The sequence below is a fragment of the Tubulanus polymorphus genome, chromosome 1 (assembly GCF_964204645.1).
Source record: "Tubulanus polymorphus chromosome 1, tnTubPoly1.2, whole genome shotgun sequence".
Taxonomy (NCBI): Eukaryota; Metazoa; Nemertea; class Palaeonemertea; order Tubulaniformes; family Tubulanidae; genus Tubulanus; species Tubulanus polymorphus.
The window spans coordinates 21457720-21473882 of record NC_134025.1 but is presented as its reverse complement, the minus strand read 5'-3'; the positions used below and the strand labels follow the sequence as shown (position 1 = coordinate 21473882).

Sequence of the window (16163 nt, the reverse complement as noted above, 5' to 3'; positions counted from 1 at the left end):
GGAACGAACTTACGTGTCATAATTTCATTTAAACGCTAGCTTTATTTACGACGTTATCGATTCGATTCGGTTATAGAATGTTTTTTTTTTACGGCCATGAATCTGTCTGCATTTTCTAATGGTCATAGATTTTACTGTTCGATTACTACCGGTGCTGGTGCTGTATGACTTCTCTACCCTGGGTTTAACCTAGAGCATTTCACCGGGGTAAAGATTAAAACCGGTGTATAAAATTGGCCTGCGATGTTTATATTTTCATACTCATAGTATATAAAGCTATTACATAAAACGGAATTCGCCTCCTCTCACGAAGTTACATTATTATTATTTCATTATCGTTTATGAGTTCGAACTAACAAGCGATGAATATATAATTGATTGAAAATCCATTTTCATTCTGAGCATTAGCGATTACTAGCTGTTGGCGAAATTGATATACAACGCACTATCATGGCATTTCATTGCGTATTAAAACCAGAACCAAACTCAAATTTCATTCAGTTAATGTTGACTGTTTGATTTTGACGCTGATTGGTCTAAGACATCGGTCTTATACTTGTTTCTTCAAATCCATAATTCATGGGTTCAAATTCTGATGGCGACCTGAGCATTTGTTCGAAGGTTCTTTCCCTTCGAAAAGGGAAACCGAAACCTCAATCGCTTGCTTGTGCAACTTGGTGGGTTGAGGGGTTTAAGAAAACTTCAATCTTTGCATTGTCCCTTTTCCATAGTAAATCTGCCTGTGTCGGATGTTGCATAAAATCATGAAAATGACACATGTTGCACACCTGACTGATTTCTTGTAGCCACGATCTTAAAAAAAATATTAGCTGCATTCACACAAGGATTTCGAACGGTGCTAAGCGTTCACAGGATGAAATTATCCGAGGCGTATTCGCGGCTTTTTCAGTTCCGTACTGAAATATGCAGCTTATTAAAACGCGGATTCCGCATCGAAAACCTGATCTCAGTACAGCACTAAGCTGGCTGGCTATTTTCTGTAGTGTGAACGCAGATTCGGCGCTTCGCCGCTAATGCACTTCGAATAATTTCCTGTGTGAACACTTAGTACCGTGCTGAAATCCTCGTGTGAACACCAGTTAACCCTTTCAGTGCGTCTACACCGCAGTGCGGTGTACGAATCAGTGATGGATTTTGCTAGTACACCGCACGACGGTGTATTGATTTAATTAGGAATTACTAATTATCTCTCTTGAAAGATGGTAGCACCTATCAAACATAGTGAAATATTAGTAACTAACGATATACCGGGCCAGGGTGTAGACGTACTATAGTGCTATTCCGGTTATTCAACACACTAGGGTGGAATTTTTCAGAATTTTCAAATTATCTCCAGCACTATAGGGTATTAATTAGCCAGCACTGAAAGGGTTAAACCCATTTAGAAATGTTTTCACAAATTTTTTATGATGATTGTTTTTATTTATGACGATCCCTTTTCGATGATTTCAGTTGATGAGATTACTCCCAATCAACGAGTTCTCGATATCGAACAAGAAGACGAGGAGAGTACTCCGATTTCTCCGGCCCCACAACCGAATATCCCTCCACCGTCGTATGGCTCTCTAAGCAGCAACCAGGACATCAGTCAGCAAAGACAACAAAATATACATGTACGTAGCCCTCATCCCCCCAAAAAAAAACTCGCAGTCATAGACCCTTCGGGAAAACATGGCTGCCATATCGTACATTAACGTTATGTTGTGTCTTCAAATTACCCGGTCTAATTAACGAAGCAGTAGTTTACATAAAAAGCAAAAGCAACCATAGTATAATTAATTGCATTTCCGCGGTGGTAATCATTATCGATGCCATAAAAGGATTTTCTGGGCTGTGGCAGCCATGTTTTAATGGAAAGTCGTTACCTATGTAATGGCTGCGATTACACGGAGACGATTCTGCCCGGGCCGCATTGGTACGGTCGGGCCCGATTCAAATTTGGCTTGCCGTGCCTAATTAGAGAGCGCGCTCACACGTAAACCACTCACTCAATGCTCAAACAAAGTGAAGTGAGTCATTTCTGGGACCAATGCGGGCCTGGTCCAACGTTCCGGTCGCGGCCTAAAACGCTGGATAATGACCATTGTTACAGTCATGTTATTTATATTCGTGAATTTGTGATATTGCTAGAGCAGTCAAGGTTTTTATCGCCCCTAAGTTCTCAGAAGTTCCATATTTTTGTAATTTATAGTTAACTCCTGAGTAGCAATAAGTTCATTTAAGTGCTTAAGTCGTGTGACGACCGAATACAATAGGGGATTGGCGTGATAGATCGAAGTAGTTTCTAAATCCGTATATTTATGCTTCTGGCGGTTGGAAAAAAATGTTGTTATCATTTGAGTCAAATCGTCACCAAGAACTGCGGATATGGATGATTCTGCGATGATAATGGAAGAGCCAAGTTTCGGTTAAGGCGGTTTGTAAAAAGAAGAAGATGTGCGAAGAATATGAAGACTTTTCGTAAACTTTTTTAACGTAAATCGACGGAAATATCTCGCAACGGTTGTCTCGTCGATGGTTGAAGTTGACGGGGTTTATCGACGGCGTACCCGACGAGTACACTTTAAGCCGTTTTCTGTGTGTCTCGTGTATAAGCGTGTAGCGTATTGAGTGTACACGTCTGATTGGCGCGGACTCGCAGCCGCCGCCGCCGCCACCGCAAATTGACGGGATGTGAATCATCCGGGGGAGATATTCAGTAAGAGTAGTCTACATCCGACGCGACTTCGAGAGTCGATATTACATATATATATATATATATATATATATATATATATATATATATATATATATATATATATATATATCCCATATGTATGTATATATATGTCGTTTGTCGTCGTAGTACAGCGGTATAGGTTCGTAACGCTTAACGACGAAATGACAGACGATATATTTTGAATCGGCGCGATTTAACGTTATCACGTCGCTGCGTATATTCGAGAGCTCACTTTGTTCTGTTTGTTCGGAATCGCAAAGAGTTTTCTCGATAACGCGATGTCCCAGTATCTGAATAATGTTTTTTATGAATCTCTTTTTAATCGGGTTACTACGATATTTTGAATTTGATATACATAAAATAGGATGAATTTCGTCGATATTCAGGTTAAGTAGTACTAACTAGTAGTTGGGGGTTGCCGGTTGAGGGCTTCTGCATGATGATGGTTTTAGATCCAAGGGCTTGGTGGAAATTGTGATAAGGTTCCAAAACCATGATTTTTGGGAGGTCTTATAAAATGGCTTTAGCTCCTAATGAGGATTCCGTGCCACCAGCTATCCCACTCGATGGGGTGCGTATCAGTGCGACAACCCTGCCAAAATCTAGTTCATTTTCAATGAACTTTCATCTAGATTTTTAGCCTCGCTCATCAGAAATTAGGCAAATCACTCCTCTTGATAAACTCAGGTGATCTTAAGGTTCATATATAGGGTGAATTTTTTTAAACACCATTCAAAGAATTTGAGAAATTATGGATAGATTTTAATTGAATCCGAGAAGAAATCTGGGAGTTGTCTGAATAAATCTCAAGAATAAGAATCTCGGGTAATAGGTATTAAGATCCTTGTGTAGGCAAAATAGGTTCGTCACCGTATATTTTTACAAGTGAAAATTATGCAACTACATCTGCTGCCTGAATATCTTCGTTCTTTTTAGTAGCTTCTTATGTTTAAACCAGGAGTTGAAAACGAATAAACACTTAGAAGGGCAGAATTAACTGCGGTCATCTCCCTAGTTGATTGTGGCGTACTACAATGCGCAGCTTGTTTAGTACCTAATCTACGTTCGCAGTACAAAGTGCGCGGCCAACTCAGATCCTTACTGAGATTGGGTTTTCAGTGGATTGTCACTTACCGCGTTTGCTAAGCGCGGTATTTCGGTACTGTACTGAATCACGTAAGGTCACGAATTGACCTCAAATAATTTATGGTAACTGTGCGAACACTTAGTACCGTATCTAAATCCCCGCTTAAATGCGGTAAATAAGGTTCTAGGTGAGCGCGCGTCGGTAGCTCCTAGAATAGAATAGTAATGATTGGATCATTTTATTCGTCTAGAAATAACGAGTCGTACTTGATTATTTTCATCATCGTTATTAATCGTTGTCTCTCTCTTTTATTTACAGAATTCTCAATATGAAGATAATTTCCACGTGTACAACAAGCCTAACGCCGTAAGTTTCGATACTAAAAACTATCCGGCTTATTTCGTCTACGGAGAACGCTTTCTCGTTTCTATGGAGACCAAGCAATTATTTTGATTTGATAGCAAAAAATTGTCTCTCGTTTTCACGACAAGCGTACCACGCACAAACACACACATGCACACATGCGAATATAATGCCATATTTATAGTCATTAGAATTGAGGTGATGTCGACTAAAGATCTGGCGACATTTTTCCTAGTCAAACTTTTTTCCATTAGCACCATGACCGGATGACAATGATCAATTGAATTAGGCATTACTGGTATTTTGGAATGAATCCAATATTCATATTTGAATACTTGAAAGTTCTCGCCTTTCTATGCTTCGAGCCCCAGTTACGCGGAAACGTGTTGTCGAGTTCATTCCTGATAATTCTAACCGGAAACTGTGCGTGCGGATCTGGCTCATGAAGCGTATTACCGCTGATCGACGAGACCGGTGTCCGTGTCGCTGCGCATCGCAGTGAAAATTTAGCTCTATTACTCGTATTACTCGTACTACGTATTTTAGAACCATTTAGTTTACGCGTGCGATATGTACAGTTTTGTGGCGCTGGCATGAAAGATTTATTTGCAGTTTTCTTTTCATTGAGTCGTTTAAGCTATTCGTTCATCAGCGAGGTTTTTTGTCAATCAATATATATATATATATATATATATATATATATATATATATATATATATATATATATATATATATATATATATATATATATATATATATATATATATATATTCACAGGATAGTGTCATTTGTCTACGTGTTTGTAGTTCTATACATAAATATGCTTCAATCTGCTAAGCCTCTTTGAGAATAACTGAAATATTATCGTCATTATGTTAACTTCGAAATTTGCTACAGTCGAACTGTTCAGTTTGATAATGTTCTGGATCCAGTTCCACAGTAGCTGGCATAGTTTGGCTGATCTGAAAAAAGTTTTTTGTACCCGGAAACTGTGGAACTAGCTCCCGACTCTTTTAATAGCGTAGCTTAGTTCATTAAAGCCTGTTTCATGTGCGGCCTTTTTTTATTAAATAACTGCAAGCGAGTTGCTGACCATCCCCGATATTGTCGTAGACACTTCCCACAAAGTGTATGATAATAATATCAATGTCCGTGATACTTTTTCCGTTGTTTACGATGAATGAAAATAGTTTTTATTACTTGTTATACGTGTATATCCTAATTTGTCACTGTCAGAGCTGCCAACTGTCCCTGAATATGCCTCACTGTCACTAAGAGGGTTTTTTTATGCTATTGATAAAACTATTGCTGTCCCTGAAACAATTTTCTATTGTCCCTCTAGAAATTGTTCTAATTCTACAATTTTCCTTATAGTTTCCCTGAAAATTGTGTTTTTTGTCCCTGATAGAGTAATCGATAAGTTGGCATGTCTGCTGTATGAGTTAATAGTTCAGATGTAAGGTAGCACCTCAAAGCCTAGAGCACACAGCAAATCAAAAACTTAAAACACAAAACGGAAATATTTTATCATCCAACAGTTCCGGGACATCAGGAAAAACTTGTGAAATTCAAAATTTCCTGGTTTGGAAATATTTGGGAATTTGGAAATGTTATGAAAATTGGAAATTAAGGAGTTAACTGTTTGTAGATAGAAATTCACCGGTTGGCAACTCACTCTGCGTTTGTTGTGTATCTAGTGTCATCGTAGTTTTTACATTACTCAATGTTGTCCATGTCTGTCATTTCTCTTTCTTTAGTCCCATACGTCGCCACAACAACAAGCGCAACAACCGCAACCAAACCAGCAGCAGACGGACTTGCAAGCGACGTCGAATTCTTCGTCGTCGTCGAAATCGAGCAAATCGAAGAAGAATAAGAAAAAAAAGCATCGCGAAAAAACGCCCGTTCTCGACGAGGCCGAGGAGGACAACGACGACAACGACGTAGACGAACTCGACTCGTCCGTACTACCGGACGTTGCGCCGCGCGTTGTCGGTAGTCGTAGTAACCGTCGTACTCCTGAGCAACATTCGACGCGCTCGTCGCCGATATCCGATTTCATGATTCAAGACTCGTCGCAAGCCGTCGGCGACGACGTCGACAAAAATAGCGATTACAACAGCGTAAGGGAACTTCAGCCGAAAGTGCTACGTTCTTCATAACTCTCGCTTCGTCATTATTATTCTTTCGCTCTAACAATCGGCATATTTATCGGCTTGATAGTCTTGCTTTCTCTTTCCACTACTTACGTATATCAGTATATCTACAGTCTCAGGGGCGTATCTAGGGGTTGTTCTCGGGGGCGTCCGGACCCCCGCCTTCCCATTGAGGTCGCCCGTTTCGTCGAAGTAAATGATCATTAAAGGCTGCTTTATCTGAAAAAAATGCCTTCTGGACCCTGGCCTTCTAAGTTACCTAGATCCGCTGCTGAGTCATTGCCGGGATATAATTTCCGTCATCAATTTCGTTCGGCTAGACGTTTTGTTGCGGGGATCGAAATGAAAATAAAATCAAATTTTCTGATTTTAATGGGGAACTGGCATAAAAAAAATTCTGGAGACAGTTGGTCAAAAGTTGTTTAAAGATAACCGGCGGATAAATACCATAGTAATAATGAACTTTCAATTGTCGTTATTCAACTATCCACTGGTTAACTCTAACCAACTTTTGAGCAACTGGCCCCCTGATGTCCTTAAGAGACATTTTGGGAAAGTCGGGAGCTAGAATCAGTCAATGTAAGGTGAAAACCTTTCAAAAGGCGTGAATTTTTACCCGGGGGATTCTTTTAAACCTAGAATGTGAAAACGTCTAGCCAGAAATTCAGCACTTGGGTTTCGGTAACGCAACCTTGCTGTATGCTGATATACGATCTGGTACATTCCACTAATTTCATATTTTTCGTTCGTTGGTTTCATTTTCATTTCGTTGCCATTTGATAATAATCATTTCATAGATTTATTTAACTCGATACTTACTTCATACACCCACGCGGTAACCTTTCATTTCAGAAATACCACCCATCAAATCGACAGACATACACACGTGCTAATGAAACGTTACTAATCATTCATTGTCTAGACAAAAAATAACCGCAAATAATGAATTAGTGTTTTATGTTTTTATTTGTCATTTGTTTGCCTTAATATGTTTTATGTATGCTACGGTTTCATGGCACTAGCTAATCAAGATAGTTTTGTCTCTTTCGTATGTATTAGCTTGTACATAAGTTATCATTAAACGCTATCTGTATCGTATATATATTTTGTCTGATTTGAATGACAAATTGCGTGGGACTCGTTTTTTAAGCGGTATGATTGCGGAAACAGTAAACTGTATGTATGTAACATCGCTATCTACGTGACGTGTTTATGCTTGTATTGTCTGCTTTGTCGGCGTGGCGTATCCGCTGACTGCATCGACGTACCGGCATCCGTGCCGCCATCCATAACCTATTCTTCATATTGGCCGATCTCACTGGCTGCCGTAGGTTGAGACTGGCTAATCTGTAGTGCGGATGAGAAGGGCTCGGTAATGAAAACTTACGTGACGTGCTTCAGCGAGATATGCAACACTAATATCTAGAATGATTTCGGAAGGTTCGGCCATTGTCGTTTAATGGCCACCATCGAGCGAAATGTTGGAACGTTGTGGTTTTGTGTTGACACGCTTTTGAAATTATCTTTTTCACTAAACATATTGTATTACGCCAATTGGAGAGTTTATTTATCCGTGGTGAATGTTTTCATTTTGCAGGGCCAGCTTTATAGACTTGTTTCAAAACATAAACTAAAGGGAGGGGTTAACTAGATTTATGAATACAGTTAACCCTTAGTTTGAGAGAAAACCAGTTAATGAAACTGTGAACCATTTCACAGAAGCGAATTAACCGTTGATTCAAATTATCATGTTCATTTTAATGAGCGAATTATTAACGATGTTATACAAACTTTTCTGTAAATTCTGACTAAAGCCAAGCTAGACGTACGACCAGATCAGATTGTTGTAAGAACGTTGTTGATTCCTTTGTCTAACGATCTTAAACAGGGCACACAGTGGGCAGTTTCGGATTAAAAAAATCACAGACACACCTCCTTATGATCCAATGATCTGATCGCATCTTAGTCGACCTCCGCTTGGCTTAAGGGGTAATTTACTTTTGGCAATGCAATTATATGTAATAGCGACACTATAAATTATCCATTGTTTATGGTTTGCGATCTATATCGGAAATTTAGAGTCGAGAACGCATGAATTGATTTTGACGAATGAACACATATTTCTTTCTACGAATTTAGGATGTCAATAATGCCAGCAGTCCAGTGGGTGCCTCGGCGCGCGGGCCAATGCTCGACCCGACCGAAAACTTGGAGGATTTCATTCTGAAGCCGGCGCCCCAGGGCGTCACGATGAAATGCCGTATCACGCGAGACAAGAAAGGCGTCGATCGCGGCATGTTTCCGACATATTTCTTACACCTCGAGCGCGATGACGGTCGGCGGGTACGTAAACCGGTAAATATACAATGGCGGAGGATCGATGGACTCGTTTTATGAATGATGGATGTAGTTTTGTTATTTTTTTTTCCATCCCTAATTAGTACGTGTTATCGATTTTTTTTCTAAGAAACGAAAATTAGCGCACAATTTAATCGTCTCATTTCTGATCGTGAAACGGAGGGTGGCCACTGACCGTGAAATCGGGGAACAGTCTTGGAGAATATTCTTTCCTTTAAAAAAACCAGGGAATAGTCTGCGAATTTCATAAAAAAGTAAATAATCATGGACCAGTCAGGGAAATTTGTTGAGGTTGCTAGGTCACATAAAATCAAATAGTTTATGTCTGTCTATGTTTTACGTATGTTTTGCCTGTGTTTATTGATTGGATTCTCAGCGGATCAAGGCCGGTAAAACAACGTGAATGTCAGCGAATAGTTGGGGAAAATAGAGGTGGCCACCCTGAAATATCGTCGATTCTTCCGATATCTGAAATGCTACGTTCTTTGCATGGTATATCAGTATAGTACGTACGGATTGCGTAGCACCCCTCCCCATAAAAAAAACCTATATCTATTGCCAGGCTGTTTTAGTACTCTTTAGATAAAAGATGTCGTAAGATTTAAACAGGCGATGCCATGAGGTATTGTAGGATATAGTCGTAGTTCGATGTGTTGTTCGAATGCACGTTTGAAACTTGCTTTCATATTGATAAATGTATTGCCATCAATTTTGGATTAGTTCGATGTTAGTTGTCACCAAAACGCTGAGTATCGCACAGAACTGATTGTTAGTTTCTGTGTCATTGTTGGCTCGGCTTATCGTGTTTTGCACTCACCTCTTATGAAGCCACAACCCCCCTCCCCCCCATCATCATGGACCATCATGTCTCTCTAAAATTGTATATGTACCGCGAATTTCCTCGTAACAAATTTCGCTTTGAATAACTTTCTGAAAATACTTAATATCTTAAAATAAGATAAAATTAAGCACCTACAGGGAAACCTTGTTATAACAAACCTGATTAAACAGACCAACAACTCTTCATTGATTTCATTCGGATATTATTTTCTGGTTTGTTGCCACGAGGTTCCGCTGTATTCAGAATTTAGATACCGCTTATGAGAAATTGCCTTATTACATATTTTGTATTGATGATTTTTGTCTAGGTGTTTTTGTTAGCGGGACGAAAACGAAAAAAGAGTAAAACCTCGAACTACTGTATTTCGATCGATCCGACTGACTTGTCTAGGGACGGAGAGGCTTTCGTAGGAAAATTAAGGTAATTCATGTAAAATGATACGGATCTATTTCTTGTTTTATGAAAGAGTTCAAGCTGAAAACGTTTTTAGCCCATTAGGGACTTACATCCCAGCGGGATATGATCCGTCGTCGGAATGCAGTTATTGCGGGAAGTTTCGAAGACATTCCAACAGATTGTATTGATATTTGATTTATACATGTATCTAGTCGAGACACATCTGTATCCAAAAATCTGGCTCAGTCCTTTGACCACCTGCCATTCGAAGTCCTATCGTATCACGTATCAATGATTATCATAGCGATGGCACGTTTGATAAATGATGAATACCGGTAGTATGGATGGCATAAGGGGATTCAAGGGGGTTTTCACAGATCAGGGCAATCAGGGAATTTGATCTATTGGTGTCTTGTTGTTCAGCTCCTTCGGAGGATAGCTTTCAATATTCCATTGGGGAACATTTTGGTCAAGGAAATATCAGGGAATCTTGGTAATGGGGTATCCCTGATCCCTAAGAACTTTAAGGAAGTAGCCGGCTTTCCTGTTGTTTGATACAGCCCCGCCCATGATGACCACGACCGGGCATGATGAATGAAATATTGTTCTTCATTGTAGGTCAAATCTATTAGGTACTCAATTCACCGTTTTTGATGGTGGTAAAAATCCGAAGAAAGGAAATGCCGACAGTGACCGGCGCAGAGAACTAGCAGCTGTAGCATATGTAAGTCCTCGTCGCATATTTACGCTGAAATTCAAGGTCGATTTCACCAAACCTTGACTTACTGGTATTTTTACGGTTTTTTGTTTTCTAGGAAACGAACGTATTGGGCTTCAAAGGTCCGCGTAAAATGACAGTGATTATACCGGGCATGAATTTAGACCACGAACGAGTGGATTTGAGACCGCAAACACATTCGGTATGTTTACCTATATAGTTTATCATAACGTACTTGTCGATTTTTGATTAATCGCAACTTACAATTCATGCACTTACTCAATGGCAATGAATATGAAATATAACAAGGGAAAGGAAACAGTGGATCAAAGGACAAATTATAATAATGATTTATTTACTTATAATATGTACATTATAAACATAATTCTTAAGATATGAATAAATAGGTACATAGATAATAACAACCCCAAGCCCTCGAGGCTGTGCCTGATGGGGAGATTGCCCTGTGAAAAAAATTAATTAGTAAACAATGATGATTAGATATGAAGATAATAATAATTATGATAATAATTGATTACATATTGAGTTTACCCCTGGTAACCAAATTACAGTGGAATTCAGTAATAAGTTTGTGATGAGGGGAAAAGCCACTTTTGAGATTAATGTTGTTGACATTAACTACTAGCTCAAGGAAATATTTCATACTTAATATTCTAAGTGTAGGATTTTCTATAATATATGATATTAAGATAGCCAACAAAAACATTTGTAGCGTTCACTCTTCATATTTTCATATTTGCTTACTGATTTATGAGAAAGTGAATTATTGTTGTTTTAATTTTTTTTCTAACGTTACTTTTCACAGGACCATGACGGTTTGATAGAAAGGTGGAAGCGAAAGAACATGGAGAATCTGCTAGAGCTTCACAATAAGACTCCCGTATGGAATGATGGTTCGTGTCCCCGAATTTTTATGATGATTAATCTGATGCTCATACCCATATTTAAGTCTAATGACCCCTAGCCTATCTCACTGTGTATGTTAGCCTTTCCCTGGGGTAACTACTAGGTTTATGTATGTATCTACCGTAGACGCGCAACTGCAGCCCAAAATTTGGCCCAACCAGAATCAATATGGCCCACTAACTGCCATTTTTTTGGGTAAAATCAGTAAAATGAAGTAAAAGTTATAGGGCACTAGTGAAGGTTTCTCCCGACAAAAAAATTTTCTCAAACCGTATCCGAAATACTAAAGAATTTGTGCAACCATGTACTTATTTCATGCGGCTTTGAAAATGATATTCATGTCTTGCTTAAAAGGCAATCAGAATTTAAGAGGGGTCCATACCCAAGGCCCAGGCCGAGAATGATGACGTTATTTCAAGATTTCATAACAACTGAAATTGATCTTTAAATTTCTTTTCTTCAGACACTCAGTCATATGTGCTGAATTTCCATGGACGTGTTACGCAAGCGTCAGTGAAAAATTTCCAGATTGTACATGACAACGACGGTAAGTACTGGTGATCATTCAGAATGCTATTAAATTTAGTGCTATGTAGAACAGGCCAAGCGTTCACTCTGGCAAAATGTTGGCACTAAACTGGTGCATTCCACTATGAAACAGACTAATTTTGCAGGGACCAAAAAGATTTTGATCAGTTCTTAATCGTAGACCATAGCTTCGTTGTTAATAGAAACTCTAGCTCTGTCAATCACTGGATTGCGTCTAGCTGGTACGGTTATAACACCCAATTTGAAAAAAGTTCATGAATGCATAGCTCTGCGATTTGATCCTTAGAATGGACATACAGTAGACTTCGCTCAAGTCGGTTCTTATGGGACCGTAAAAATGTGGGCGACTTGAATGGTATCCGAGTTGGATATTATGTTTTTCATATAGAGTGTCACAAAATACTTCAAAAACCATCCGAGTTGAACGGTTACCCAAATGATGGGAGGGATCCCACTTTGGCAGGCAGAGTTTACTACTACAGAGTCTACTTTGGCTTATGTTGCCAATGGAACCCAACCCTTTTGGCATCAACATAACAGTTTTCAATAATTGAATTTAGTATTGGTTGTTGTTTACCAATGAAACTACATTGTTTTATTTTATTTTTCGTTTCAGTGGATTATATTGTGATGCAATTCGGCCGCGTTTCGGAAGATGTGTTTACTATGGACTTCAATTATCCGCTGTGCGCCCTGCAAGCTTTCTCAATAGCGCTCAGCAGTTTTGATAGCAAACTCGCGTGCGAATAGATCCAGCGCCCCGTGTCCACCAGTTAGACTAGCCACCACGACCTGACCATTGACAAGAATCAATCATTAAATTTTTCCGACGAAAGGAAGCGTCGTTCTATTACTTGGTCGTTTTCGGGAAATTTTTTCGTAGTTGCCTGAAAACTGTTTCTCGACCCGACTGATGATGCTGATTTGATTTCGATATGAGCACCGAGACGATTCCCTCGATGATAAAATGTGTGATTATATATTATACGTATGCGATAAACGTAGGCGTATATTCAACGAAAGCGTGTGATGAAAATGTGATATGAAATTTCCACACGCGTATGCGGATGATCGAATGAATGCGGATTCCTTTCCTCGGCGTAGGAAGAGTCTTCTGTCTAGCGCAGCCGAGAGATGTATATCACATCGTTTCGTGTGCCTTTCAGATATATTCGACGTTATTTCACCGCTGCGCTGTAGACTTGTGCGTGTGTATTTTCGACGACGACAAAAAAGCGAGAATGTTTCTATTGAGAAGAAAAAATACGAACGTAGTTTTATTAGTATTATTATTCAGTGTATATTGCGTAATAGTTTGTGATTGGTCATTCTGACAATGATTAATACTCATCAGTTAATAGTTTAATTTAAGGAGACTGTGTTTTGTATGGTTTCAGCGGTGTGATTGTCGTTTAAATCGGTGTTTAATGGTGGAAATAGGTGATTGTTACGTTACATTACAAATGTTCGAAAGAAAATGCAACACTATTAAAATCTTTGTTCTGGTTAGCCTACATTATTTATTCACAACATTTCGATCAACTTTGTCAAGCATCTTAGGAGTCTTTTCAAGAATGAACAAAATCCTACATTTACATGTTAAGTATGGTATATATGTATCCAGTGGAACCTCATTATGACAAACTTAATGGTACCCGAAAATCTGTTAGTGTTTGCTATAACAGATAGTATGAAATTATTGAAATTTTCCTATTTTAGACGGTATTCCAAAGGTTACAAGGTTCCACTGTGTAATGGGTAGGTTTGTTTTCATTCTTGAAAAGGACTCTAGACTGATGAATTGAAATCAGTCAATATATTATGAATTGAATCTAATCAAAATGGTGATTTTAATAGTCGAGTTCCTAATATAGTGTAAAGAAAAGCTCGTTGGAATAATTTCACTTCATAAATTTGAAATATCGATCATCCGCGATTAGCTAAGACATTCCCTTAACAATGGTTTTGATGTCGCTGATTACTGGTGATCTAGCTTTCATCCTGATACTGAAAATAGAAATTTTCTCTTTTTCGTATTTTTGATGAGAATTAGTTATTTGTCGGTTGCCGTCGATGATTTCGAGATCTGCGAATGAAAATTAGGACCCAAATTTTTTCACGCTCGATTCAGTAGCATAACAGAAGAGATATTCAAATCATCTGAATTTTGAAGTTTCTACTGAATACACACAAAGAACGGAATACATTATCTCTGTGAAGTTTTTGTGAGCGATTGTTGCAATAGATTTAACTCATTACTCTGCTTGCTTACATTATATGCGTATGTATAAATTGTGCTAAATGCATCACAAAGGAATAAGAGTTCCAAGTACTAATTTGCCTGAGTTACTACTCATTGATTTTGATATCTCGGTAGTCGAAAATAACCTTCTTGCTCAGATTAGTAACTGTTATGTCATTATCATACTACCGTCAAACCCGCTTAATCCATATTGGTTAAATCCGGATTTCAATCTAATCCGGATTTTGGTCTGATCTGGACATTATTTGCAGTCCACTTGTTCAGTTAATGTACAAGTGAATGAGTTAGTCAGAATTTGCCGTCAACACCAAATGAATTTTGTTGGTCCCAAATGATCCGAATTAACCCTTTCAGTGCTGACTAATTAATACCCTAAAGTGCTGGAGATAATTTGAAAATTTTGAAAAATTGCGCCCTAGTGTGTTGAACAACGAGAATACCACTATAGTTAGACGAGAAGATACACAATATCCGTGTATGATGATGACGAGAGAAATCCCACAATAACGAAGCCAAGATTGAAAAATTCTGTATCAGAATGATTATATTTGAGGAGCGACGTTTCGCTAACAACTGTTAGCCATCATCATCAGTACGCCTGATGATGGCTAGTTGTTAGCCGAAACGTTGCTCCTCAAATGTAATCATTCTGATATAGAATTTTTCAATCTTGGCTTCGTTATTGTGGGATTTCTCTCGTGACCACTATAGTGCAACTACACCACGGTGCGGTGTATCGTTGGTTACTATTATTTCACTATGTTTGACAGGTGCTGCCATCTTTCAATGGAGATCAAAACTAAACTAATTACTTATTACACCAATACACAGTGCGGTGTACTAGCAAAATCCATCACCGATGTATACACCGCACTGCGGTGTAGACGCACTGAAAGGGTTAAGTGGATTCTACGGCATTTATAAGTACATCTCTTATTTCCAACATTTTACATCAGAATGCAGTCATCGGTATTTCTGATAACTAGGCCCACGATGATCTAGCGTTCCCATTTTTTGGTTGGTCAGCGATGAGACGCGTAACGCGTGAGCGTGGATTTTCTCGACCTAAAAATCGAATGTTTTTTCTTTCACGAATTATCGAATCAGGTTCTAACTCATCGAGATGATCTATTATTGTTTTTAAGCGATTTTTATGGTAAAAAAGCAATACTCGTTCAATCGAAATGGAGATATCTTTCAAATTGTACTTAATTTATCATTACTTTGTTAGTTAATTATGAATGTGTATGGTTGTATGTACGTATTACATATTATTACGGTTGTTAAAGATTAGTAGATATTTACGATTTGTTTTTCAGTTTACAGCAGGCGTTCTGTAAAAATGCTTACCGGTATGTTGGTTGTAGCAGAGGGCACGTTATACATCAGCTTTGCGTGTTCCGTACTAATTGAATGATAAAATGATTCTCATATAGTGGTCTCCGCTCGAGTCGGATCCGATTGACCCGGATGACCGTTTTGATATTTGTCGTCGCAAAAAATCTTTGTTGTTACTACTCGCATGCAACTCTGATATCGCTCGTGTAGGGATAGATTTACATGATTTTAGATTAAGAACTGACTCAAGTGGATTCGATTGCGTTTATGTATATGAGCTATGAATCAAATGATTTTTCAAATTCGAATTGATTTTGTCGTTTAGAAAAACACAAAGCAACAACTCACTTAGCCATTGTTTTATCATATCTATATATGGCATTTAAATGACCTATCTATGTTTACGTATAAAAGCGCAGCCCATCTG

The 16163-nt window shown here is 38.6% G+C and overlaps 1 protein-coding gene across 4 annotated transcripts in view; it reads left to right on the top strand.

The window, feature by feature from the left end:
- LOC141905493 (protein king tubby 1-like) overlaps positions 1–14925 on the top strand; it is a 46858-nt gene extending 31933 nt beyond the window's left edge. For 3 of the 4 annotated variants that reach the window (XM_074794383.1, XM_074794375.1, XM_074794363.1), the window contains 10 exons: positions 1474–1634; positions 4146–4193; positions 5948–6313; positions 8486–8689; positions 9853–9965; positions 10560–10665; positions 10757–10861; positions 11486–11573; positions 12050–12133; positions 12752–14925. In XM_074794383.1, coding sequence (XP_074650484.1) covers positions 1474–1634; positions 4146–4193; positions 5948–6313; positions 8486–8689; positions 9853–9965; positions 10560–10665; positions 10757–10861; positions 11486–11573; positions 12050–12133; positions 12752–12885 — 1409 coding nt within the window. In that variant the 3' untranslated portion in view covers positions 12886–14925. The remainder of the gene's footprint in view (positions 1–1473; positions 1635–4145; positions 4194–5947; positions 6314–8485; positions 8690–9852; positions 9966–10559; positions 10666–10756; positions 10862–11485; positions 11574–12049; positions 12134–12751) is intronic. The other variant, XR_012619264.1, reaches the window with a different exon arrangement.
- Positions 14926–16163: the final 1238 nt, after the last annotated feature.